This window comes from Theropithecus gelada, chromosome 5, assembly GCF_003255815.1.
Source record: "Theropithecus gelada isolate Dixy chromosome 5, Tgel_1.0, whole genome shotgun sequence".
Taxonomy (NCBI): Eukaryota; Metazoa; Chordata; class Mammalia; order Primates; family Cercopithecidae; genus Theropithecus; species Theropithecus gelada.
The window spans coordinates 476,241-503,736 of record NC_037672.1 but is presented as its reverse complement, the minus strand read 5'-3'; the positions used below and the strand labels follow the sequence as shown (position 1 = coordinate 503,736).

The following is a 27,496-nucleotide window of genomic DNA, read 5'->3' as shown; positions in this document are numbered from 1 at the left end:
CAAGTGGTCCTCCTGCCTCAGCCTCCTGAGTAGTTGGGACTACAGGTGCATACCACGCACCTGGCTAATTTTCAAAGTTTTTTTTAGAGATGGGGTCTCACTACGTTGCCTAGGCTGGTCGCAAACTCCAGGCTTCAAGCGATCCTCCTGCTTCCCCAACCTCCCAAAGTCCTGGGATTACAAGTGTGAGCCACCATTTAATCTTTAAAGACTTTTCTGATGAGATCGGTAGTGATATAAATAAGTGATTTTTGTAAGGAATGATGAACATTTGTAAACCTCTATCATTCAGTGAATTGTTATTTTCCAAACAACAATGCAAATGTTAAGAATCACTCCTGGGTAAAAGTTTCATTCAGGGTGCAAGACAGGTCAATGTGTTATAATGCATCAGGACATGAAAGCTCATTGATATGATTTCAGATTCCACATGGCAGCTAACCTTTTCTTTTTCAAAATAACTTTTATTTTGAGATAGTTGAAGACTCACAAGAAGTTGCAAAAATAGCATAGAGAGTTCTATGTATCCTTCACCCAGCTCCCCACAATGACGGTATCTTACACAACCAGATCAAAACCAGGAAAACAATGTGGGCACAATTCTATTAATTCAAATACAGCCCTCAGTAGCATTTCACTAGTTTTCATATGCACTTGTTTCTTTTCTTTTTGTCCAACTAACCTTCAGAAAACTACCATTTGTTGAGGTTTGGTGTTGGTATCAAAAAAGAACATCCACAATGATCAGAAAAAGGACATTAAAATATTCCTCCTCTTTCCAACTACTGATCTGTGTGAGGCAGTATTTTCTTCATATATTATTATTATTATTATTTTGAGACAGAGTCTCACTCTGTCACCCAGGCTGGAGTGCGATGGCACAATCTTCTCTCACTGCAATCTCCGCCTCCCAAGTAGCCGGGATTACAGGCACCTGCCATCATGCCTGGCTAATTTTTGTATTTTTGTAGAGATGGGGTTTCACCATGTTGGCCAGGTTGGTCTTGAACTCCTGATCTCAGGTGATCTGCCCGCCTCAGCCTCCCAAAGTGCTGAGATTATAGGCATGAGCCACTGTGCCCAGCCAATTTTCTTATATTTTAACCAAACACACATATCACAACAGGTCAAACATAGAATCCAACTAGCTTCAATTAGGCCAGGCATGAAAGAGGTTTGTAAAAATGTAAACCAGTATCATTTTTCTCATTAAACATTTTTAATTTTAAAGACAGAGTCTCACTCTGTTGTCCTGGCTGGAATACAGCGGTGCAATCGTGGCTCACTGCAGCCTTGAACTTCTGGGCTGAAACAATACTCTTTCCTCAGCCACCTGAGCAGCTGGGACCACAGGTGTGTCCCATCACGCCCAGCTAATTTTTGAAGTTTTTGGAGACACGAGGGTCTCACTATGTTGCCCAGGCTGATCTCAAACACCTGGGCTCAAGTGATCCCCCCACTCTGGCCTCCCAAAGTGCTGGGTTTCGCTGAACTTTTTTGTTTTGGAAAATATAGTTATTTTTCCTTCAAGTATTATATTAATATGCAATAAGATTATTTATAAATGAGTCATTTTTTTATCTTAGTTTTCATCTCAAATGCCATCAACACTGATACCTGTAACCCTCATAAACCAAAGCTCCCTGGGGCCCTCAGTGGTTTGCAGGATTCTAAGAGCTCAGTGCTCCGTAAGGTAATCCAGGTGCCTCCTCCCACAGAGCTCCTGGACTCTCTAAAAAAGGCCAGAACCTTTTCATTCATTGATTTAAACACACATATTTGGGTCATACCATAGCTTATTCAGAGGAAATTAAAAGTTCAGAAGCTTCCAGAGTGATTGTCAATAGGGAAATATGATACAAACTGTATATTAAAGTGACATTTTATTAGACTATTTACTACTTAGTCTAAATTCAAGTACAGTAGTCAAAGAAATTAGTTATTCATCAACTTTGTTGAATTCACATCTTTCATTTTAGAATAACAGCAGACTTTAAGCATGTATTATTTTTCCAGTGTTCAGCTTAGTCTAAGACTGTGTGAGTCTGGTTTGATCCATTGCCGTGAAGAATACACAGACAGCAGCTGTAATGAGTAGATGCATTCCCTCGTAGAGAAGTTTTGGAGAAAATACGCTCCATATAAATAAATGATAACGCAGAGATGTCACCAAAACAATATATGTGGAAACTGGAATAGAACAAATCAGCGCGTAGCAGAAGCAAGCATGACTCAGTGCTGAACTGCTGTTAATAAGAAAGAAAATGTGTATTAGCACATGCCACTTACATACCACGCATGTAACAACACTTTTACTTTCAAAGAGACTCCAGTAGCTCTTGCCCTTGGACTAGAGGGCACCGCGTTCCTTCTTCCGCACACACATCCAGTCACTATGGTGCTGGGACAGGTGCCTCTCCAGATGCCCGGGAGACGGGAAAACCCATCCTGCCCCCTTGGAGGCTGTGTTCTAGTGAAGGAGGCAGGAGACACCAGATACATAACATGTCAAGAAGAGACAAATTCATGAAGAAAAATGAAGCAGAGTAGGCCGGGAGCGGTGGCTCAAGCCTGTAATCCCAGCACTTTGAGAGGCCGAGACGGGCGGATCACGAGGTCAGGAGATCGAGACCATCCTGGCTAACACGGTGAAACCCCGTCTCTACTTAAAAATACAAAAAACTAGCCGGGCGAGGTGGTGGGCGCCTGTAGTCCCAGCTACTCGGGAGGCTGAGGCAGGAGAATGGCGTAAACCCGGGAGGCGGAGCTTGCAGTGAACTGAGATCCGGCCACTGCACTCCAGCCTGGACGACAGAGCCAGACTCCGTCTCAAAAAAAAAAAAAAAAAAAGAAAAATGAAGCAGAGTAAACAGAAGAAGGATGGGTGAGGGCCACCACGTCCCATACACGCACCTTGAGCTCTCCAGAAATGCTTCTAAAATTTGACTGTATATAAAAATCACCTACAGTGTGTGCTGGAAGTGCCACTCTGGAGTCCCTCCCCACAGAAATCTGGATGTGGTTGGTCTGGGATGGGCAGAGGTCTGCGTCTCCACAAGGCATGGAGGCGCCCGAGGGGACATGAGCTGCAGCCCCAACTGCTCAGCAGTGCCACCGTCTGCCACCGTTGTCTGTAAAACAACTCTGAAAAACGCACCCCCAGACTTTGCACAGGTATTTAAAAATTACATATCCATGTGCTACCATATCACATGCATTATAAAATACAAACAATGAACAGAAAATCACAAAAGGGCGAGATACAAACAAATATAAATACAAGTTCTGAGCTTTTCTCCCTGCTGTTGTGTGGAGGACCACGTCAGTCCGTCTGGTCTGGGGACACTGGCCCAGCGGGGTTTGCTGAGCAAATCCACAGGGAAAGACAGCATTCTCGGAAGAGCCACCCCTCGAAGTACGTTAATGTACTCCCCTAGTTTTCAACCCACCAACACATTACATAAATCTCTTCCTCAAAGCAACTTCCCGTGAGTCTGTGATTATTGAAAAATGATAAATTCCATTATTTGGGCACTTTCCATGCCTCATCCATGACCTCTGATCAAGTCCTGTTAGAAAGGGCCCAGGGGGCAGCCCTCAGACCCTCAGAGGCCGGGCCTTCCAGGATCCAAATCTAAGTTCTGGCTTTGTGGCCTCACCGCAAAAGCAGCATCGAGTGCTGAGCTGACCTGTCTGTGCTCTCTGTTCCGCAAGTCCCACTTCGCGGCTGCCTGGTCTCCCTAAGCATGACCTCCAGCACTCACGGGGCAGCTTGTGCTGACTGCGCAGACGCTCGTGCAAGCATGCCAGTGTGCAGACGTTTAGGGCACTGCTGACACAAAGCCAGGCGCCTCTAAAATCCACTGTGGGTGGGGTGTGGGCGCTTCCACCATGGTGGACAGTTCCTTTGGCTCAGAGGCATTCATGCTGTTGAGAGCCTCAACACAGGAGGTGAGCGGCGAGGGGCTCCTTTTAGGGTGGGGAAAAGCTCAAAGGCAGGGCACAGGCGTGTGTCCTGGGTGTGTGGGCCCCACCGCATGTCTTGTAAAGGGCTCCTCAGTCCTGTCAGCCCAGCAGCTCCGCCAGGTGCTACTTGAGGGTGTCCTGTAAGCGGATCCTGCTTCAGTGCTCACTGCTCAGGAAAGGGCGTCAACAGCCACGAAGGGCCAAGGACGGGGCTGTCTCTGGCCGGAGGTGCCTGGTACCTCGTGCTCCCAGCGACTGTCTCTGGCAGGGAGCTCAGGCCGACCCCTCCACAGCCTCACCTCAGCCCCTCACTGGCTCGCCATCTCAGGCCTTGGAGGGCCCCTTCTTCCTCCTGGCTTCTCCAAACACTCCTTCACCTCAGTCTGCCATGCACTCCAGTCAAACACTCAGACCCTGGGATCTCCCTGTGGGCGGGCCTGGTGCCTCTGTTTCCTTGCCAGGCCCAGGCTCCTTAGGCGGGTCCCCCAATCCCGTACCGCTGGTCACCACTTGGCATCTAGTCCCACGGGCGGGGAACCCACAGGGAGGTGGACCCCAAGTTATCCTCGACACACCCCCTGGTGACAGCAACACCTGGGAAAAGCTGAAGAGACTCTGCAGGAAGCTTCATGGCTAAGTAGGCCGTGGCCCCATCCTACCCAGATAGCGCGCAAGAAGCTGTGGCTTAGACATGGTACCACCTTGACTTCAGTTTAACAGTTTTTAGCGTTACCCATCTAGAAGATGGCGGCTTGCAGTTCCCACCACCTCAGCAAAGAGCCATGTGCACTGCAGGGGAGCAGACAGCCCAGGGTGCCAGCCCGACGCCAGCCCCTGGAACAGAGGGTTGCCAACCACTCAGGGCCACGTTTTTGACCTGCTGGAAATGTATTTTCTGTCTACCATTTAGACCTAGTTACAGTTTTTCTACTCTACTGAAACAAAATAGAAACCACGAGTAAAACTTGATGCTTTAAGCTTTTAAAAGGGAAGGAGAAAACCCTATAAAATGAAGGAGAAATGCTCCTTGACTAGGAAAAGTATCATATGATACTCTCCAATTGATCAAAATGCCTTCAGCTCACTTTAAAAAAATGCTTTCATTTGTCTTTTTCCCTCCCAAATACAAACTGCCTGGCTATGTAAGACATGAAAAGTGCCTGGTCCATCAAACTGTAATCTGCAAGCCCCAGGGCAGCTGCAAGGCCAATGACCAAACCTACAGAGAGAGGAGCCGGGCAAGTGCTTCCAGCCCTCAGTCCCCAGCTGGCCACTGGCAGGTGTGCCGTCCACACAGCAAGTGCTTGATCATGCCGTGCACAGCTGCAGCACATCCGTTCTCCAGGGTGGAGGTGGGTGCACCTCCACGCGCTCACGCCCGCTTGTCCTGACACCTGACCACATGACGTGCTGACAGCCCACGCCGAACGGCCGAGGACGGGGCCTCCTGTTTCTATAAGCCCAGTGTGAGCGCGCAGCTGGCCTCAGACAATGAGAGAAAGACATCCCAGGTCAGCTGCTGAGAGACTGGCGGGCGCTGAGCAGGGGTCTCATGGCAGACGTTTGTTTCTACACAGAACCTAAGTCGGGACGGACGTCTCCACACAGCCCCGCCACGGGGCGTGTCTCCCAGGCTGGTCTGTTGGTGGCTTCCGCCCCCAGAACCTCAGCTTTCTGCTGTGATGACAAGCTCAGCGGTGACTGTAAATTACAGGGGTCTGTCCACAGACTGCCCCAAAGTGGGCGTGTCAAGCGTCCACAAGCACCTGAAGAAAACACAGGTGAATCTCAGGTATTCCTGTCCTTGGGAAGCTTGCAGTCTGGCAGTCTGGCCAGGAAGCGATTCTCACCTTGGAAAGGCTCCCATGTCAGCTGTGGGAAGCACATGCCTACCACTGCTAAAGCAAGGCCAATGCTCCCCGACCCCTTACGGAAACCTGTGAGTAACTGAGGGGTCCAGCCCAGGCCCGCCAAGTCGGCTGGGCGTGAGCGCTTCCACCACGGTGGATTGGACGGTTCCTTTGGCTCAGAAGCATTCATGCTGTGAGAGCCTCAACACAGGAGGTGAGCAGCCAGGAGCTTCTTTTAGGGTGGGAAAAGCTCAAAGGCAGGGCACAGGTGTGTGTGCCCAGGTGCGTGGGCCCTGCCCACATGTCCTGTAAAGGGCTCCTCAGTCCTGTTAGCCCGAGGACACCTCTGTGGAATGTCGACACGGGGCTGGGCATCTGGGTCTGGAGGCAAGGGCAAGGGTCCCTGTGGCCTGGGTCTCAGGAGCTGGTCTGGGGAGGGGAGTAAGGTAGGGAGAGGGCCTGGGTGGAGCTGAGAGGATGACCTGGTGAAGGAGGCTGTGGAGCAGAGTCAGAGGGCGGAGCGGGGCCACAGAAACGTGCAGAGTGCTCTGTGGAGTCACCGGGAGCTCCGAAGGAGAAGCCTCTAAGTGTCCTGGGAGGGCTGGCATGGGGGCTCAGCAGTCAGCACCGCGAGAGACTGTTCAGTCATGGGAGGACGTAGGAGCCCTCCAGCCTCACTGCTCAGCAGAGGCCACAGCGTGCTCCCTGGGGCTCCCGGCAGGACTGGGGCCTCTGGTCACCACAGGACACGCGCAAAGCTCTGGCTGACGCGCCGAAAGCCACCCAGCATGTGCCTCAGACGCTCGCCTGCTGTGGAGGAGGCCGTGGCATGGGACGCGATTTCAGCACACGGAGAAACACACAGGTGCTGCGGGGATTCGTGACCGTGGCTGGCAGCAAGGACAAGCGTGGAGCACAGGGCACTCTGGCAGATGCTGCAGGGGCCACTAGCCTCTCCAAGGCTGTGAACACTTCTAAGTGCCCCCCATTGAGCCCCCAGCAACTCCCATTTTACAGACGAGAAAACCAGGCACACGTGAGTCAGGTAACTTTGCAGGCCCTGGGGTCTCTGCCAGACCAAGCTGGGAGGTACAGAACCAACCTCCCTGCACTCCACCCAGCGCCTGACTCCGCCAGGCCAGGCACGGAGGCTGCTGTGGTGAAGAGCTGGTGAAGCCCCTGCCTCACGAAGCCGCCTTTCTTGGGGGAGCAAGAGAGAAACATCATGAGGAAGCAGAATGCGTGCGGCGGTGGGAATGCTGCAGAGAAGACGGGCGTGTGGATGGGGGGGCTGCACCCTTGATCAGGGGTCCCCCAGGGGAGGGGACATCTGCACAAAGCTGCCAGGAGACAGGCGTGTGGATTGGGGGGGCTGCACCCTTGATCTGGGGTCCCCTGGAGGAACTTCTGCACACAGCTGCCAGGAGACGTGTGGGTGTCAGTGAGGAGACCTCAGGCTCACTGGAGGGAAGGAGGCGGACCAGGCAGGAGAGCATAGAGGGCAGGCCAGACACAGCTTGAAGGGATTTCTCAGCAACAGGGGACGGGACTCAGGTCTCTGAACTTCCCTGTGCGCCCCCCGCTCGTTTCTCCAACCCAATTCATCAGCCTATGTGTAGAAGACACATGCCCCCAGCTACTCAAGGATGACTTGAAACAGGCACGGCCCCAGCCACGAGCCTTCCCCAGGGTCCTGCGTGCTCCACCAGGGTCTCTGGGGGCCGAGAGCAGTCTTTTATCTTCATGTCCCCAAAGGGGAGGACTACCCACCCTCCATCTGGCCACCAGCAAGCAGATAAACCCGGGGTGGCAGGAAAGGAATTTTCCTTCTGGTGTCTCTAGAAACCATGTGCTGGTGTGACCTGGAGAGCCCAGCGAGACCCTGTCAGACCTGACCGTGGGGAGCCCAGCGAGACCCCGTCAGACCCGACCCTGGGGAGCCCAGCGAGACCCTGTCAGACCTGACCCTGCGGAGCCCAGCGAGACCCCGTCAGACCCGACCGTGGGGAGCCCAGAGAGACCCCGTCAGACCCGACCGTGGGGAGCCCAGCGAGACCCCGTCAGACCTGACCCTGGGGAGCCCAGCGAGACCCCATCAGACCTGACCCTGGGGAGCCCAGCGAGACCCCATCAGACCCGACCGTGGGGAGCCCAGAGAGACCCCGTCAGACCCGACCCCGGGGAGCCCAGCGAGACCCCGTCGGACCCGACCCTGGCCCTACACGGACTGCCCAGGCTGGCCTCTGGCCCTTGACCTTTGGACTGTTGCTTATTTAAGGAAAAGAAAACTGTTGAAAAGACTGTTGGATCCATGGAGCTCAGACTCCCTTGCATATGGAACAAAGTATGACCCTTAAAACCAGGGAGCCGGCCCCCAGAACTGTGCTGAACGGCAGAGGGGCACCTCACCTGCATGTTTCTGAGCTCAGGAAGTGCACCAAGTGGCTGGCCCAGAGCACAGGCCCTGCATACGTCCCAAACGCTGTCAGGAGCACGGCTGGGATTTCCACGTAGGTGTCTAAACCCACGAAGCCTGCGGAGATGTCCACGGTGGCAATGTTGTTGGAGTTGCCCTGGAATACAGGAGAAGAGCTAAGGCCTCACAACACGTGGCATCAACAGCCATGATGTTAGCGTGAAACGTGTACACAGCCCAGATAACCATGCCAGCACAGACACACGTGTGGTCAGAGGTGGCTGCCCAGGCTATGGAGGGGCACATGAGCTGTCCGTGCAGAAGCTGTGGCCCCCTCTGAGGAAGGACACACACACAGACACTGGCTGGCTGACTGCGGCACATCTCAGACCTTTGTCCAGACCTATCGACTTTTCTTAAGCACATGGACCTCCCCTCAAGGACCCCCATCCGAGGGGGCGCATATGGCCCTGAGAGGTACAGATGCTGGGCCCAGCCAAGGGGGGAATTGGGCTGAAGACTAGAATGGGCACCCAGCCAGGTGCCATCTACGGTGAGGCACTGCGAGTGGGTTACATGGAGGAGGGCAGGCCAGTCGCCAGGGGAGCACAGCCCCTGGTACAAATTGGTAACTCACATCTGGTTTACGTATCAGACCATGAGGACTCACTTGGTCTCGTCAAACTTCATCTGTCAAGATTCTGGCCAGTCCCGGCCCAGCCCTGGTAGGTAACTCTCTGCAGGATGCAAGGGCTGATGCCACACAGCTTACCCTGCTCCTAGTGATTCTGGATCCCAAAAAGAGGTCTTCTGAGAGACCCTGCCTCTCTGGTCCCAGGCCCCGCCTCTCCACTCCAAGAACCCGCCTCCACTCCTAGGCTCCACCTCTCCACTCCTAGGCCCCGCCTCTCCACTCCCAGGTAGGGCCTCTCCATTCCTAGGCCCCTCCTCTCCGCTCCCAGGCCCTGCCTCTCCACTCTAAGACCACACCCTTCCACTCCTAGGCCCCACCTCTCCACTCCTAGGCCCCTCCTCTCCACTCCAAGACCACATCCTTCCACTCCTAGGCCCCTCCTCTCCACTCCCAGGCCCTGCCTCTCCACTCTAAGACCACAGCCTTCCGCTCCTAGGCCCCACCTCTCCACTCCTAGGCCCCGCCTCTCCACTCCTAGGCCCTGCCTCTTCACTCCAAGACCATACCCTTCCACTCCTAGGCCCCACCTCTCCACTCCTAGGCCCCACCTCTCCACTCCCAGGCCCCGCCTCTCCACTCCCAGGCCCCGCCTCTCCATTCCAATCCACACCCTTCCCTCCTAGGCCCCACCTATCCATTCCTAGGCCCCTCCTCTCCACTCCCAGGCCCCGCCTCTCCACTCACTCCTAGGCCCCACCTCTCCATTCCTAGGCCCTGCTTCTCTGCTCCCAGGCCCCGCCTCTCCACTCACTCCTAGGCCCCACCTCTCCATTCCTAGGCCCTGCTTCTCTGCTCCCAGGCCCCGCCTCTCCACGCTCCATCTTTACTGACTCTGATGTCTGTCACTTGCCTGTCATGCTGACCTTTCCTCAGAAACTCATGACATCTACAGTCTGACAGCACATATCTCTATCAAGCCCAATGACCCCAAGCCCAACAAAGATCCCTCTCCAGAATCAGAACTGTTCATGTCCACAAAACACTGGCTGGGTGTTTACCAGCTTGACTCCTTCCTCCCTTTCCATGCAGACAACTGTGGGCCCAGGGGGTCCCCACGTCATGTTGATGCTGCTTCCTCAGTATCTCACAGATGTGCGTTGACTCCTATCCCTGCTGTCATAGGCCCCAGCCCTTCGATTTGGCTTCCCCTGAGACCCACTGGACTCGCGGCTACCGCCTCTCTTGGAAGGCACCTCCCCAGTCATGTGACTCCTCTGCTTGGAAGCCCTTCTGCAGGGAGACTGAGGAGACAGCAAATAGGCAGAAGCAGCAGGAGACCCTGGAGGGCGGCAGAGGGACAGAGTCCCAGATGCCACGATGGGAGCAGGGGAGGAGGACACCTGGGAGGCCACTGTGGCTCTGAGCAGGCTCAGCCAGGCACAGAGACTGCCAGCCATGCTGACATGTCCGTAGCTGCACAGCAGCTTTACCTGCATGACTTCATTTAAGCCAACAGTCCTGACGTGCTTCGTAATTATCCTCATCAAACAGGGAGGAAACGGAGGCAGAGAGACCCGGGGACTGGGTGAACGTGGAGGGCCAGCAGATGAGCAAGGGCAGTCACATTCCTGATCCCTGGTCTGTTAAGGAACTGCCCAGTTGAGGGCAGGAATCAGGGATGGGCAGCAAAGCCACAGGTTCCTCCCGAAGGAGATCTAACATTAAGGGGCAGCGGACTCAGCCTCAAAACAGGAGCCGTGGGGAGAGGGGGGAGACCAGGGAGGGCTGGCTCCTGGGGAGGCCGGGAGACCACTATCCCCGGTTTACAGATAAGGAAACGAAGGTGTGACAAGAGCCTGCTGGAGGCCACCTGGCTTGAACGTGCTGGACACCAGCATCCAGGCCTGCAGTTCTGCTGGGGACACCCTTGTGCCTTGTGTGGACATGGCAGGGAAACCTGCAGGGGCCTGAGTGGGTCAGAAGGGTCGGGGAAGCACTAGGACGGGGCTAAGAAGCTGGCCACTAGCCACCGGCCACCTACTCATTGTACCTGAAGACACAGACTTCTGTAACGTCACGCCTACCCCTCCTTTGGGCTTCAGGATCAGAGGGACAGACATACAGACAGAAAATCCTGCAACTGTGGGCTGTTCCATGGGAAAGGCTGGGAACACCAGGAAAGGAGGAGAGGATGGAGGAGAGGCCCTGTCGGGACACAAAGAACTGCACAGCCTCCTGGGATGAGACAGCGGAGAGGCAGACAGCGGTGCACACCAAGAAAATACAGACCTCACGGTAAAGACAAAAATGGAACCACGATGCTCAGCTGGTGCAAAGTGACTCAGCCTGGGAGTCGGGGCTGGAAGGGAACCAGCAGGCCTGTGCCCGCTCTCCTGAGGTTGCCGGGAGGCTGGATGAGGCTGGATCCCTCTGAGGCCCCGTCTACCTGTCCATCTATGTCTCTTCATAACTGAGGTGGTTTGGGCTTGTCTGAGATGGGTCTTTACACTGGACAGAAGCCCTTGTGACCCACTAGGCCTCAGGGAGCTAACAATCGGGGGGAACAAATGGCCCCCAGTGTGGACAGCCCAGACACCAGGGGCAAAGGGCATGAACGAGAACAATTATTACATCCATCAATGAAGCAAGTGAACAACGGGATGTCTGTGCTTCCTGAACTGCTTGTAATAAATAAACCCAGGCCTGGCCCGGCAGAGCAGCAATCCGCTGTCTTAAGCACCCACACATCCACACCTGGGACGTCTGTCTTAAACGATCGGCTGTACTTTATCTCACAAAATACACCCGAGAGTTCAGCATCATTCACCATGCCATACTGACAGTTCTTTCGCTAAACAAACATTGTAACTTTCCAACGCCTGGTAAAATTTTCTCAAAGAAAAATACAAAATAAATATGTAAAAAGTGAAGTCTTCTACCCATGATAATAATGAAAACCTACCTGAAAATAGAAGAAGGCTTGCCCAAACCAATAATGCATCACAGTAATCTCAGCTGCATCGTGCCTCAGGGGCTTCCAGATGAACTTAGTCATGAGAGTCTGAATCAAGAGACTAAATGCTAAGACCGGAAGATTATGTGGTCTAAAGAGCAAGGCTGCCAGAAGAACTAATCCACTATGTATCTCCCATAAACCTACAGTCTTGAGTTGGAAGTCTGCAGCAATGACTTGAGATTTAAGTAAGTCTTTGGTGCCCGTGAACAGAATGCCAAGGACAAAGACATAAACAAAACGAGCTTCAATAATACCCCTAAAAAAAAAAGCACAACAAGTTAGATTCATTAGCACCAGTGAGAAAAATTCAAAAACATTTTCCCATGAAAAACACACCTATCTGCCTAGGGAACCAGTAAATGTCCCAGCACTGCTGGCTAAAGGAGCCGCGGCACCCTCCCTACCCCCCAGGTCCCGCCACGGCAGAGGGCATGTCTCCGCACAGCAGCCCTGAGGAGCCGCTGCCAAAGGCCCACAGGTGTGTCCTCGTGCAGACTCTTCTGCTGGGGTTGGCTTCAGGGAGATCTTGCTCATTTGGCCCAAGGATCACCTGGTGGCACCACCCAAGGTGCCCTCGTGGCCCGCCTGCTTTGGACAATTAAAAAAACCCAATGCACTGGTATAAGATTCACCTCTAAGAAACTGCCGTAAGTTCATAAACGTTAACTGTACAACTGGGCAGACTTAAAGAAGCATTTGCACATTTACAGGTACACACACATGCAGTTATGGGGACACAAGCACCTGCACGTTTACAGGCGCACACGCATGCAATGGTGCAGTCGTCCAACCTGCGGGCTCTGGACAAAGGCAGAGCTCTGCTCAGCCCAGGCCCTGCTGCTCACCAGCTCTCCGACTCGGGGCGTGTCAATGAAGACTTCTGACCCTCAGCTTTGCTATTTGTAAAATGGAGAGAAAATGGTTCTACACTTCACAAAGTCATCCTCGGAATTAAGCAAGGCAATGCAGAGAGTGTTTGGCACACAGTAAGCTCAGTAAATACTAAGTACTCTTATGATAGTTATCTGTAAAGGATACAATTACCAAAAAATTTCATATTACAAAACACGTATGTTCCTAAAACATAGTATTTTAAATAAATTTTGTAAATGAAATACTTCATATATCCTGCAAAAGGTGATCATTTAAAATAATCATAGTTTTTTTATATCACCGTAATATTGTGAAAACTGAATTTTCCTATATTAGATTTTCTTAGAAAGTTTTGTACATTAAGAAATTAAACTTCAGGCCGGGCGCGGTGGCTCAAGCCTGTAATCCCAGCACTTTGGGAGGCCGAGGCGGGCGGATCACGAGGTCAGGAGATCGAGACCATCCTGGCTAACATGGTGAAACCCCGTCTCTACTAAAAATACAAAAAACTAGCCGGGCGTGGTGGCGGGCGCCTGTAGTCCCAGCTACTTGGAGGCTGAGGCAGGAGAATGGCCTGAACCTGGGAGGCGGAGCTTGCAGTGAGCCGAGATCGCGCCACTGCACTCCAGCCTGGGTGACACAGCGCGAGACTCCGTCTCAAAAAAAAAAAAAAAAAAAAAAGAAATTAAACTTCGATCAGTTTAGTTCAAACAGCCTGAGCGCTGTATACCATGTGCCTGGCAGTGTGGCTGACACGAGGGGCCCACATCCTGGCTGAGGAGCTGGGGTCAGACACCTGGCAACCCCCACAGGTCAAGGTGTGTGCCAAGCTGAGAGTGAATTGTAGGTCCATCTGCATTCAAAGAAGGGAGAAATCAGCAAAGGTCACAATCACTGGAGAAGTTTCATAGAAGGGACTGGTTTCTGTGTCAAGAAAGGACGCCAGAGCAGGAGGGTGGTGAGCAGGAGGGTGGTGAGCAGGAGGGTGGTGAGCAGATGGAGGCATCATCTGGGGCCTTTGGTGGGTCCTCCTCCTCCCCTGGCCAGGCAGCACCTGATGCTGCTCATCCAGGCCCACCCCACTTCCACCTCCACTCCAGCCATCCCTAGGCTTCTGAGTGGAGGAGAGTCAGGAACTGAGTGCAAAGGATTTCAGACTATCAGTGGATGGCAACGCCTGAGGGACTGACAGGAGAGAGGCAGCTGTTACAATGATCTAGAGCCAGGATGCATCTGCGGCCAGGACCTATTTACAATCGGGACAGATGGGGACAAAGGACGGAAGCACTTTACAGGAAGAAGGTTAACCAGGCAGTGCGTGTGGAAAGAAAAGGCACACTGGCTAGTTCTGGACACTAGCAAATTACATGCTGCAGGAAGCAGGCCAGGGAAGGGAAGAGGGCCAAGGTCTTCAGATGAGTGATGCTGAAATTCAGTGCACAGATCTGTGAGGAAACAAATTTATTCACGCACTGCATCCTAAACACACACCCCCAAATGTAACATCCATTTGGATGAGCCCAAAGTCTCAGATTCCAAAGTCAACAGTCTTTGAGACATCTCCACAGAACACTGCTGGTACCTGCCCGTCAGCATCCTCTCCACACTGAGGGTCTGCTACGCTGCCACTGCCTCAGCCAGGCCTCAGCTCACCCTAACCCCCACCCCTTACTCCCCACCCAGCCAGGAGGTATTTCCAGGAGTGCCCCGGAGCCCCACGGCCACTCCTCAGACTGGCCACAGCCCTTAGCAGTCACCTGGACTTTTGCTCTGATTAGAAAAGCAACACTTGTTAACTCTAGACATTGCTAAAACACAAAAATAAGTAAAAAGCAAGACCACAATCTATGATTTTGGGTCCTAAATATAATCATCAGTATTTTAAGTATGTAGTCTTTCATATTAAGTATGAAAAAAAAAAACAGGTACACACTTAGTAAGCTGGGGTCATACCACCGTTTTACAGCCCACTGTTCCACAACATGCTTCTCTGTTCCGCGCAAACAGGCTGCCTAACAACCAGAAGACTCCTTTACAGAGCACTGACCGCACTGAGAGGATCATTTATTGTTGCTGGATAATTACCCTGGTGGTTCCCTTTTGCAAGTGTGAAGGACACTTCAGTGGGCGTGCCTCTGTCCCATCCCAGGCTCCTGCCTCTGCTTATATTCTTGAGGTAAATTGAAATAGAGTCAGCTATATAAATTTAAATAGAGGGTCACCCACACGTTACAAGCTGCCCTCCAGAACGGCCTCTGCTCATCCCACTCCTGAGGATGAGAAGGAGCCTGCTTCACCACCACAACGTTAAAATCAGAAACACGGCTGCCTTGACACGAAGAAAACGGTCCTCCTGACTGAGCCCTCCCACCGATCGGCAGGAGCTCCTGGCCCCTCACGGGGGCTCGTTATAAATTATGAGGACAGTGTGATTTTCCAGCAAGCTTCATCTCCCAACCGCTGGGAAACATCCACTTGTCATCCTCGTCGCCAATTACACCCTGACCAGGAAAACAGAACCCTGGTCATCACGTGCCGCCACTCACTTAGAAACCGATTCATACACATCTGTCTGTCCCATCACACACCCTGAAGGTTTCATTTTAAATTTAAAAAAATCTTACTTCCAAGTGATTTCTCTTCTAAAAGTAACACATAAAACACAAAAAGTGCTAACAACGGGGCTGGGGGGTTTTCTTTGTTACACTCCAGCAGCTGTTGACACAATCACAATTCACAAACACCAAACTCCAGTGCTGTGAAGACTGGCAGGGTCTTCTCAGTCCATCAAAGAGTGAAGTGGTTCTATGCGCCCCATGTCTGCCACGCACTTAACTTACTTGGAAATGTCCTTGCTGTCCGGCCGCCACGGGAACCGGACACTCCCGATGGCTGCCCGGTAGCAGTAGACGCCCAGCAGCCCCAGCGCCAGGGCAGCCTTGGACACAGAGGAGCACCCTCTCTGCACCAGCACAAAAACTACGAGGAGGGAGATGGCAGCCAGGACAGAGAGCTCGGCTTTGTGATCAGAGCTGAAATGAGATGGAGAATGCCAGCATTACAGCAAACAAACAGCGATGAGATCAATCTACACCGAGTGGCTTTCAAAGAACTGTATTAAAAAATAGCTGATTTTCCCAAAAACCAAAGATTACATGAAATTGTTGGTTTTTATTTTCAAACGAAGGTTCTTAAAGTGTAACAAATAAAAGATGGTCAACCTCAGTGGGGTGTGGTGGCTCACGCCTGCAATCCAGCACTTTAGGATGCCGAGGCGTAAGGATTGCTTGAGGCCAGGAGTTTGAGACCAGCCTGGGCCACATGGTGAGACCTCATTTTATTTAAAAAAAAAAAAAAAAAAGACAGTCAACTTGAACTCTCACTTCTCATTCACAAATAGGTTTCCCATCATCAGATCTGGATGCCCAGAGGCCAGGTGGTGACAAATATATAAAGAGTCCTCTTGTCCCCTGGTACCCTCTCGGGAGCAGGCCTGCATCTACCAGCTCACCTCCTCCTCCCACCCTCTCCCATTAACTCGGTAACGCACGATATGTCCCTAGACCCACATGGCTTCTCACAGGGTCTGCCGTCACCTGCTCCTGGGTGAGGAGATGGTGCAGAGGTTGACAGCTCGTCAGAGAGCAGAGCCCGAAGTCCTGACCGCACTGCAGTGGTGCAGCACCAGCCAGCCCTGGCCTGAGCGTGAGGCGGCGACGGCCGGGCTCCCTTCTGTTTCTTTCACGGCAGCTCTCACTTCAAAGCCTCCCAGGATGGGAGGGGGAGACTGGGGCCACACGGGGGCCTGGGCCTCACCCCAGGAAGGGGCACCTGGGTTTTTTTGTATTGTTACTTTTAAAATGGCATGTGTTTTTACACAATCTTCAGGACTGTTATAATAATAAAGTAGAACAATTATAACAATGTAATTGTTACTGTCAGAAATTATATGAATGTGCACTGTCTCAAAATACTGTAATATTTTCAGACAACGGTTGACCTCGGGTAAGCAAAACTGCGGATAATGTGGTGGGGGATGGCTCTTGCATGTGGGGTGGAAAGCCAGCCAGTTCTCTCCTAATGCTTTAACTTTCCAGGAAAGTCAGGAACAAGGTGTCACAGTGCTATTCCGGGACACGGAGCTCCGTGACACACCCTGCTCTACATGCCTGGGATCCGACCCCGAAGCTGGCGTGCCCAGCACAACCTCCCGTCAGCCCGTTCCCCCTCCGCTTCCTCACCTCCGGAGCGGGGACCAACCAAAGTCCTCTCTCCGGGGTTGCTCTGGAAAGGAAACGTGTGGGCACACGGCAGGCAGATTACCTGAAGGACCCGATCTGTGATGACTTTGGTTACCAAGGTTTTAGTAATTTAGTTAATGCTTAGCCTCCCACAAGAATTACTTAATCAGAAGAATCTGTAATTTCGCAGCTTCTGATGTAAATTTACAAGTATCTTCCAAAAGAACCGTGACACTAACGTGGCCCCAGGAACCTCACATGCTCACCAAGACTGAGTCTCGTCATTCAGTTGTTTCTCTGCCTCAGCAGGTATGAAGTCACACCCTGTCATTTAACTGGAAGTACCCTCATTACTAGGACTGGGCATTTCTTATAGGAGTTCTCTGCAGCGATGAGACCACAGCCCGTGCCTGTTACTCTCATCGCAGATACTGTTTCATTTTGCTGTTCTTCTTTTACTTTAGCTTCCTAAGTCTTCACTGCCAGATAATTAAAATTTAAAGTCTAGACAAATCTTAATTATTTTTCTGTCCTAGTTTCTTATACTTATTTTGAGCCTTGCTTGAAATGATTTGCTACACTTTCTAGGCGGTTTTCCAGTTGCCAATGAAAGGCTCAGGAGGTGGCTGAATTCCTCCACACGGCTCTTACCCTTCAGGGTGAGGAGAGAGAAAAGGGAGGATGGAGAGGAGAAAGGAGGGGAGCTAAGGACAAAGCTGACCCACAGACGCTGCACCCACTTTGCCTGGCTGACCCCATCCTTGCTGCTGCCCTGGGGATCATTGGCAATGGGATATGGGTCTGGGGGAATGACATGGCTTAGATGTTTGTCCACTGCAAATCTCACATTGAACTTGGACATTCAGGCTGGGCACAGTGGCTCACACCTGTAATCCTAGCACTTTGGGAGGCCGAGATGGGTGGATCACTTGAGTTCAGGAGTTCGAGACCAGCCCAGCCAACATGGTGACACCCCGTCTCCACTAAAAACACAAAAATTAGCCAGGCATGGTGGCGGCACCTGTAATCCCAGCTACTCAGGGGCCGAGACAGGAGAATCTCTTGAACCGGGGGGCAGAGGTTGCAGTGAGCCGAGATTGTGCCACTGCACTCCAGCATGGGTGAGACTGAAACTCCGTTTCAAAAAAAAAAGACCCTGGACCTCCAGGGTTGGAAGTGAGCCTGGTGGGAGACGTCTGGGTCATGGGGGCAGATCCCTCATGAATGGCTTGGTGCCATCTTCACAGTAATGAGCACATTCTCCCTCTGGCTGTTCACAAGAGAGTTGGTGTTTAAAAGCACCAGACACCTCCCCCATCCCTCTCTTGCTCCTGCTCTCGCCACATGAACTGCTGTCTCCTGCTTTGCCCTCCGCCATAACTGCCAGTTTCCTGAGGCCTCTCCAGGAGCAGATGCCAACACCACGCCTCCTGTGCAGCCTGCAGAGCTGAGAGCCAAGATGAACCTCTTTCCTTACACGTGACCCGGCCTCACGTATTTCTTTACAGCAACGCAGGAATGGCCTGACACAGGGAGACGCTGAGTGATGGGCGGGGGGCACACAGCCTGGGCATGGACGGGGCGTCCAGAACAAGCCATTAGCAAGCCTGACCCCCAAATGACATCTTTACTATATCATGATCATTGAAACACAAGGTTTCAATCACGAACAGTTACAGTGGTTCAGCACTAATAAATCAAACCTATTAGGCCAGCCCCCAAATAAATTCACCTCTCAACACTAATTCTAGTATCTAGTAAAAACACTGGTTTTAGTATATTTTCCCAGTTCTTCAGATCTCAAAATACTACCCCTTCCTAATATGAAAAATGATCTCAATTTAGAAAAAGAAGAGCTTGGCAGGTGACCAACTGGCTGTAGAAAGTCTGGCCTGTGACCACAGGCCCATGCTCTCACCTGGTGAGCCAGTGGCCGAGGTCAGGCCGGTGAGCCCACTGCACACCTGTCTGGTTTAGAGAGCGCAGCAGCCGGCAGCAGGCCAGTATCAGCCACGGACTGGCCAGCACCATCCACTTCTCGTGGCCTCTGAGCACTTGGGAGGCAGAGGGGCTTCTGTGGCCTTTGTCTCGCTCCAGCGCATCACAGGCAGGCCCGTCCTGCCACGCTGCTGTGGCCCCGTCAAGCCCTTGTTCCACACGGAGGCCACATGGAGGCTCACTGTCGTCTCCCAGAAAGCAGTTTCTGTAGGTTTCTTGGCTCAGAGCTAGACACAAGGTGTTCACAAGGAAGTACCAGGTCTGGTGTTCCTCCTCCACGAAGCTGCTGGCACCCAGGCTCAAGACGTGGCCCGCCGTCCCTAGCAGAATAAGAAGGTCTAGCTCTGACCACCTTGAGCTGGGATGCACAGGGTTCTGTAAAAAGCAAAGCGCATTTTGTAAGAGACAGTCTGACAATTACGCACATCTTGTGGCATGTCAAGTCCTTGCTCACAGCAGAGAATGCCCTGGACACACACTGTTGTTCCTCGCACCCAGCACCTGGGCCCCTACACTGTTACAGCCCCCTTCTGCTCCAATGGCAGGAACCCTCCTCTTGGGACGCAGCCTGCAGAAGTGGAGACGCCCTCAGCCCAGGCAGGGGAGCCGGGACACAGCACAGCCAGCCAGCATGTCCTCCCACTGGACTGCAAGGCCCAAGCTGAGCGACAAAGCCTGAATATGGTCAGAACCCTCTGGGCAGTGATGGAGCCCAAAGAGCTCGCCCAGAGGCTCCTGGCCCTGGCCCTCCGTGCTCCCGCGTCCAGGCTCTTGAAGAGCTCTGGTCTTCAGATGGGCATCGCCAGTTCCTGCTTCTTGAAACCAAAGAACCCCAACAATACATCCCACCAAACCAGACCTCGAATTTCTCATGAATATTCCAGAAATCCAGAAAGTTTCCACTAAAATGGTTAATTCTGTTGAAATGACAAAGTTGACATCACAGTACTGTCCCTTAAATATACGAACTTAAAGCAGTCAAAATCAAAGATGAGGACTCAATTATTGCCACTCACTCTTTTGATAACTATATATTGCGTGCAGCTAGGTACTAATTCAATAGAGGGAGAGAGAGCATGAGCCCAGGTAGGCCCGAGGTGCGAACGTGGATACAGACGCTCCGAGGAAGCCTGTGGCCTGATCACAACACTGTGTCTCGGTCAGACACTCAGCACAGGGCCTCTGACAGCTCAAGCCAAGAGCGGATAAGGGCTGCGAGGGCTAGGGTGGGGGCCAACAGTCCTGCTGCCACTGCACTAAGTCACTTCATCCTGGACTCTGGATCTGAGTGCAACCATCCGCCTCTTTCTCACTGCCTCGCCACCACTCCCCAGCTAACAAATGAAGGTGTCCGAGGCCAAAGACTAAGAATTCCAACAGAAAACATCCGCCTTGGAAAGAAATCTGGACCTGATGAGGCAGGATGCATTCTGGAGGCAGCAGGATGAGTGAGGCGACCGTCTCCTTTTGACCCTCCTGAGTGTCCAGGACAACTGTCTCTTCTTCCCTCAGCTGCAGCTCCCACGCCTCTGCTGGGAGGCTGTCTGATTCACGCACCTCCTCAGTGGGGGGTTCATTCCTCTGTGACCACCAGCTCTTTACAATCGCCTTTGTGACAGTCGCAGGAACCTAGCTTTCCAAGAGCTAAGGCATGTGACCTGACAGCACAGATGTGAACACCTGTGTCAGGACACCCTGAGGCCTCGGATAAGGCTGCTCCAAGTCCTTCCCTGAGGCCCCCTGTCCAGGGCACTGCCAGCACTTGGCACACACCAGGTGTTCAACGAAAGTCTGGTAAATGAAAGGCAGCCTGAAATAACAAGAACAGCCTGAGCAGAAGGACCACATCACATTCCTGGGAACCAGCCGTACGTACCTTCCTGGAGGCGCTTCCACCCACGAGCATGTTGGTCAGAACAGACACGACCATACACAGCAGCGCCGAGGCCAGCACCATCACCCCACCTACTGCCAGCCACGAGAGGCCACAGAAGTAGCATGAACTTTCAGCTGAGGTGCACACAATGACGTGAAGGGCCGAAAGAACCAAGATCACCAAATAAAAGAGCAGAGAAAACCCAGGAGATGACAGTGGGACTTCCAGCTCAGCCTTTCTGTGCAGTGCCTGTGGGACGCTGAGCAGGAGCAGGGTGAGAACCTGGAACAGAGAAACAGCATCGTTCACAGACTGCTGGGCTTGGAGAAACGCACTTAAAAACAAGCCCAGCTCCCGCTCTCGTGTCAGCTGTCCACACAGTAAAAGCAGAAAAGAAAGCTCAGGAAAAGATGATTCTTAATTAACTGCCCCAAAATGCATGGCGTGATTTTTTTTTTATCACCTGTAGCAATACTGAGTGATGCCAATTGACACCTGACAATACTCTGGGTCTTGTCACAAATCAGGACACACCACGAAAGAGTTAAACAAGAAAATTAATATTTTCCCATTTTTAATAACATCAAGATATATACTTAAAACTATAAATATTTGGCTGAGTTATCAAATCAGTGCAACACCTGAGCCACGACTGTGTGAGCATCTGTACCTCCAAAACCACGACAGTCCCCACCATCATCGAATACATGTCGTACTGGGCCACTTGTGTGCTCAGGGACAAGCTCAGCGTCTTCAGAGCAGCCAGGTACTGCCTGAGAACCTTGGAGCCCAGGTTGAACAGGACTTCTGAATGCTTTTCCTCCAAGTACAGTCTGATCCAGTTCCCATGCAATCTTTCTGACATTTTAAACTGCTCAAACCCAGGATCTATTAAGAAGACAGAAAAGTTACATGCGCACGCACACACCGTGAACATACATATATATACATAATCTCAAAGTACTTAGTTATGCGTGGCACATGGCAAAGCCTTCTCTTTTTAGAACTGACACTTAATGAAGATGAACCATTCCTTTGGGTGGGGGTCTGCAACGCCTTCTGTAAAGCCTGGAAAGCCGCCGATGTGCATCCATCCGCCCTCCGGCGATACGGGCCTTGGTCCTTGGACGGCACCCTGCAGACGGCAGTGACTGCCCCCTGTGCTGCCTGATCTCTTTCTCTGCCTCCCTCATCACTCTCACTTCCTCCTCCCTGTTCTGTCTCTTTCTACTCTCTCCTTCTTGTCAACGTGCAATATACAAACAATCCTGAAATACATTTTGTCAACAGTCAGGTTTTACAGTCTTTCTAACCCTTACAGCACTGTATGCGGACTGGGCAGGCAGCGGCTTGACCCTTCTCCACCACACCCACTTCCCCTGTGCAGACTGGCCCTTCCCAGCTCTAACATCCCCCGTTCTGTAGCCTGGGTGACTTCCTCACATCCTCTTTGGAAAGGGAGAGCAGTTTCCAGCCCTCCCTGCTCACAAGGGTGAGCTCTGCTGGGAGCATGGATGCCCTGCCTCTGGATAAAGCCCTGCCCCTCTGCTATGGCACCCTCTTTTAGACCATAGTGCCATGCTGCTCATGGCACAGCTGATGTCCTTTCTTTCCAGAGCTGGCTGATGCGTGAGCCTCTGCCTGGACCACGCTCACTTGTGATTAGACTGGTTTTTTGTTTTGTTTTGTTTTGTTTTTTGAGACAGAGTCTCGCTCTGTCGCCCAGGCTGGAGTGCAGTGGCGTGATCTTGGCTCACTGCAAGCTCTGCCTCCTGGGTTGACATCATTCTCCTGCCTCAGCCTCCCAAGTAGCTGGAACTACAGGTGCCTGCCACCACGCCCGGCTAAGATTTTGTATTTTTTTTTTTTTTTTTGAGACGGAGTCTCGCTGTGTCTCCCAGGCTGGAGTGCAGTGGCGTGATCTCGGCTCACTGCAAGCTCCGCCTCCCGGGTTCACGCCATTCTCCCGCCTCAGCCTCCCAAGTAGCTGGGACTACAGGCGCCCGCCACCACGCCCGGCTAGTTTTTTTTTGTATTTTTAGTAGAGATGGGGTTTCACCATGTTAGCCAGGATAGTCTCGATCTCCTGACCTCGTGATCCACCCGCCTCGGCCTCCCAAAGTGCTGGGATTACAGGCTTGAGCCACCGCGCCCGGCCAGATTTTGTATTTTTTAGTAGAGACGGGGTTTCACTGTGTTAGCCAGGATGGTCTCGATCTCCTGACCTCGTGATCTGCCCACCTCGGCCTCCCAAAGTGTTGGGATTACAGGCGTGAGCCACCGCGCCTGGCCTAGACTGGCCTTTAAAGCAAGAACTTCCTTCCCGAGACCCCCTCGGTTTTTGACATGCGTTTCCTACTCCAGAAGAGCCACGCCAAGGAGGGTCTCAGTTGTGCCTCTTGGCAGGCTCGCCACTCTGTGGCTCTGCATGCCCCAGGCCTGCTGTCATCACAGCAGTGAAAGAGCTGCCACGGGCACTTGAGCCACTGAGGTCCAGGGCGCTGTGGCACGAGTCCCTGAGCGTGAACCCACACGCCTGCAGGCCCAACCTACTGCTGCCGGCACCAAGTCCCTGAGCGTGAACCCACACGCCTGCAGGCCCACCCCACGGCTGCTGGCACCAGGTGCTCTGCACTAAGTGCCAGTGGCCAGCAACATTACGCAGCTCGCTCGTTTCACCTCCCTAATAACCCTATGAGGCAGGGATGAGCATCAGAACTTCTCCAGAGGAGGCAACTGAGACACAGGGGGTGAGTCACACACCCAGGCCACAGCGCCAGTGGGTAAAAGCTGCAAACGAAACTCAGGCAGTCTGGTTCCAGGGCTGGCATTCTTCATTGCTACACCCACTACCCTGGAGTGGGGGACGCCTGTGTCCACACCCCACCACCCCCGAGTCACAGAGACATGGGTACCTGTGCCTATACCCCACGAGCTATGAGGATGCATCTGTGCATGCATCGAAACAAATATCCATGGAGCGTGGACAACATGCCAGGCGCTGTGCCAGGTGCTGTGCCAGGGGAAAGACATGACATGGCGAGCAAGCAGGTGCAATCCTTGCCTGCTGGGGCCTGGATCCAGTAGGGCTCACAGGCACGCATGCACACGCGCACACACACACACATACAAAGTGTAATTACAAACTGTGACTGCATTACAGTTGTAATTACAAGTTTCCCAGGAAGGAAAAGTAGAGGGTACCAATGAGGGATTTTTGGTAATGGGGAGGAACTGATTTTGGACTGGGAGTGGGCGCTGGACCAGGAAGGTCTGATGTTTACGCTGAAATGTAAACGGTACCCAGGAATTCACCAGGCAAAAAACTGGAGGAACAGCATCAAGTTGATGGGAACAGCATGTGCGAAAGTCCAGCAGCGAGAAAAGGCCAGTCCCACTACACTGAGAGAGCCGGGCACCTCCAACAGACTGGACACCACCCAAGGACTGTACGGGCCTGGCTGTGGGTTCTAAAACATATTTCAGTGTCAGAATACGTACCCTATTTTGTTTTAGGAAATGTGATCCCCGACGGTGTAGACAATGGGCCGCCAAGGGGGGGTGTCCCAGATGCTGTGGGCTGTGTTTTCAGTCAAGAGAGGCTCCTGCATTCATTTAACAGGCTGGTTTCCTCCCATATCCACTGTGGTTCCCAACTTCCCCCAGCCACTGCTTCCGGAACAGGCAAATAACTCTTCCATTGTTTTTTTGATTTTGTTGGTATTTTTTTGTTTTGTTTTGGAGACGGAGTCTCACTCTGTCGCCCAGGCTGGAGTGCAGTGGCACGATCTCGGCTCACTGTAAGCTCCACCTCCCAGGTTCACGCCATTCTCCTGCCTCAGCCTCCAGAGTAGCTGGGACTACAGGCGCCGCCACCACACCCGGCTAATTTTTTGTATTTTTAGTAGAGACTGGGTGTCACCACCGTGTTAGCCAGGATGGTCTCGATCTCCTGACCTCGTGATCCGCCAGCTTTGGCCTCCCAAAGTGCTGGGATTACAGGCGTGAGCCACTGTGCCCGGCCAAAAATTAAACTTCTTTTGTTGGTGTTTTCATTGTTCTTAGCACAGAAAAAAGGGCACATTAACAAAACAAGCAATATGCAAAAGCTACCAAACTCAGACTATTTTTTAAAAAACCAAAAGCACAAGTCACGGTTGTCCCTGGTCTTGACTAAATGTCTCCATGGCCAAAGGCCTCCACCTGGCCACCTCACAGGGTGAGAGCTGGTGCTCAGTGGGGCCTCCGGCCACTCATCACATCCAGTTCCCAGCACTCCTTGGCTGGCCGGGTTTGTCTTCCACAAGTGACTCTAGGAGGCCGGTTTCTATCTCAGCGCAAGCTTGTGGACGTTCACTCTATTTGGTAGTAATAGTATCCCGCTACTTCAAGTAGGGAAATCCGCCAACACCACATTAACTGCTGCCCCCAAATAGGAGCCAACTTCCTCCAGGCTCTCGAAGGAGCCCCAGTGTCAAACATGATTCTCTGATGAACGCGGCTACGTCACAGTCAATTGCCTGAAGATGTCTCAGGGAGACAAACGTTCCTCTCCTGGATCCTTCCTGCAGCTGTCTCCTGGCACCTCCCTTGGCCCCACACCCACCTCAGGCAACCTCACCTCCTACTCCCATTAGGGTGGCTGTGTCTGCTGCCGAGGGCTCTCGCCTGCCCAGTACCAGCCAGGCCCTACCCTACTTTCCATCTGACGAAGTTACTCATCATCTCCCGCAGCCAGATCCGAAACTCAGTTCTCAATTCCTGATTTTATTCGATACCAACCTTTGACACAGCAGCCCACTCCCTGCTTCCTGAAATTACTTCTTTACAAGGCTTCCTGGACACCAACACCCCACTCACAAGCACCTGCCTTGCAGAACTGCTCCCCCTAAGTCGTGCCCTCCTGAGGAAATGATTACCCTGCTCCTTCGCTTTCAGCTGAAAGTCCCGGAGTTGTACCTAACGCCTCTGCTCTGCTCATACCCAGTCTCTCAGCACATGAGCAAATCCTGTCTTCATGATCCTCAAACTTTTTCCAGAACGCAACCACTTCTCCACCGCCACTGCCTGGGCACTGGCCACCCTCACCTCTCACAGAAGTACAGCCACTGCCTCCTGACTGGTCTCCTCCCACAGCACAAAGCAGAATCCTTCACAAGGGGACCTGAGACAGCCTTTGAAAATGCAAGTGGAGGACTCTAGCTCTCACCAAACCCTGCAGTAGCTCCCCATTTAACTCAGAATAAAAGTGAAAGCCCCTGCAGTGCCTAGCGGCCCTCATGCCTTAACGCCATCTCCTCTGCCCTGTCTTGCCACTCTGGCCCCTGCTCTGACCATCCCCTGAATGTGCGCCCCGTGGAGGACCCTGTCTGCTGCCCCCACAGCCTGTAAGGTGCCCTCCCAGATGGCCAGTGGGCAGCCTGCCCCAGCAGCTCCCCAACCCGCTTCACTTCCCACCCTGTTTATTCTTTTTTTTTTTTTTTTTTTTTTGAGATGGAGTCTCGCTGTCGCCCAGGCTGGAGTGCAGTGGCGTGATCTCAGCTCACTGCAACCTCCGCCTCTGGGGTTCAAGCGATTCTCCTGCCTCAGCCTCCCGAGGAGCTGGGATTACAGGTGCCCGCTATCATGCTAATTTTTGTATTTTTAGTAGAGATGGGGTTTCACTGTGTTGGTCAGGCTGGTCTTGAACTCCTGAACTCATGATCCGCCCGCCTCGGCCTCCCAGAGTGCTGGGATCACAAGTGTGAGCCAGCCCTCACAGGCCCAGCCCTGTTTATTCTTTTCCTAAGGTACTCATCACCACTGGCCATCGATCACTTCCTTTTCTCTCCTCCCTCTGGAAGTTTCCATGAGGGCAGAGCCTCTTACCGCTCAATGATCTGTCTCCAGTGCCTGTAATAGCCTCTCATTCTTAAAAAGATCTCATTCTTAACAAGATCCTGGTAAATAGCTGTTGAATGAATAAATTTATGAAAGAACTTTAATTAGATAACTGCATCTGAGGGTGTTGCCAATGGTGATTGTTAAAAGTTCTAAGAAAACAGAAGCACAGTCTGTATAATCAAAGAGTAGTGATGAAAAAATATTCCTGACAAACTGCATACCACAGAAAGACGTCGGAGAAACACGACCTCAGTGGAAACACACAGCTCTGACAGAGTTCGGAAAAGATGAGTTGACTGACCTTTTTCATATGACGGTACATTCTCTTGCAACAGTTTACTAAGCTGCACTGTATTCAAATGTAAAAATCTCAACTGCTCTCTCATTGGTCTTCCTTCCACCACCGGGAATAGAAGGCTCCCTACGCTGTCTTTCGGAATCGGCAAACCAAGCGCTATCGCCAGGGTCGCGGCCACATCCGTCTGTTGGACATGCTTTGGATGTCGGATATCACCTAGAAAAAGAAAACATTTTAAGTAACAGACTTCTAGAAAGTGTAAGATGGTAGTCATTCTTGAATTAGACCTTCTACAACTAACATGAGCCAAATGATCCGTCTCTTCACACCATTCAACACAGAACCCTACAGGAATCACCTCACTGCTTGCTGTGTCGATACAGTAACAGAACCCATTCTATGCCAGGGGCGGTGTCTTTCCTTCAGTAGCCTGCAAAAGGCTGGG

The 27,496-nt window shown here is 52.2% G+C and overlaps 1 protein-coding gene across 17 annotated transcripts in view; it reads right to left on the bottom strand.

The window, feature by feature from the left end:
* Positions 1–1,864: 1,864 nt before the first annotated feature.
* The window catches only part of PIGG (phosphatidylinositol glycan anchor biosynthesis class G), a 45,076-nt gene continuing 19,444 nt past the window's right edge, over positions 1,865–27,496 (bottom strand). For 5 of the 17 annotated variants that reach the window (XM_025385442.1, XM_025385448.1, XM_025385446.1 and 2 more), the window contains 8 exons: positions 27,055–27,267; positions 21,541–21,758; positions 20,871–21,152; positions 18,915–19,369; positions 15,596–15,787; positions 11,829–12,138; positions 8,226–8,389; positions 1,865–2,246 (listed from right to left, as the gene is read on the bottom strand). In XM_025385442.1, the coding sequence (XP_025241227.1) occupies positions 2,030–2,246; positions 8,226–8,389; positions 11,829–12,138; positions 15,596–15,787; positions 18,915–19,369; positions 20,871–21,152; positions 21,541–21,758; positions 27,055–27,267 (2,051 nt within the window). In that variant the 3' untranslated portion in view covers positions 1,865–2,029. Of the gene's footprint in view, positions 2,247–5,100; positions 5,733–8,225; positions 8,390–11,828; positions 12,139–15,595; positions 15,788–18,914; positions 19,370–19,985; positions 21,153–21,540; positions 21,759–27,054; positions 27,268–27,496 lie in introns of those variants that run through there. The other 12 variants (XR_003119446.1, XM_025385451.1, XM_025385443.1 and 9 more) reach the window with 10 other exon arrangements.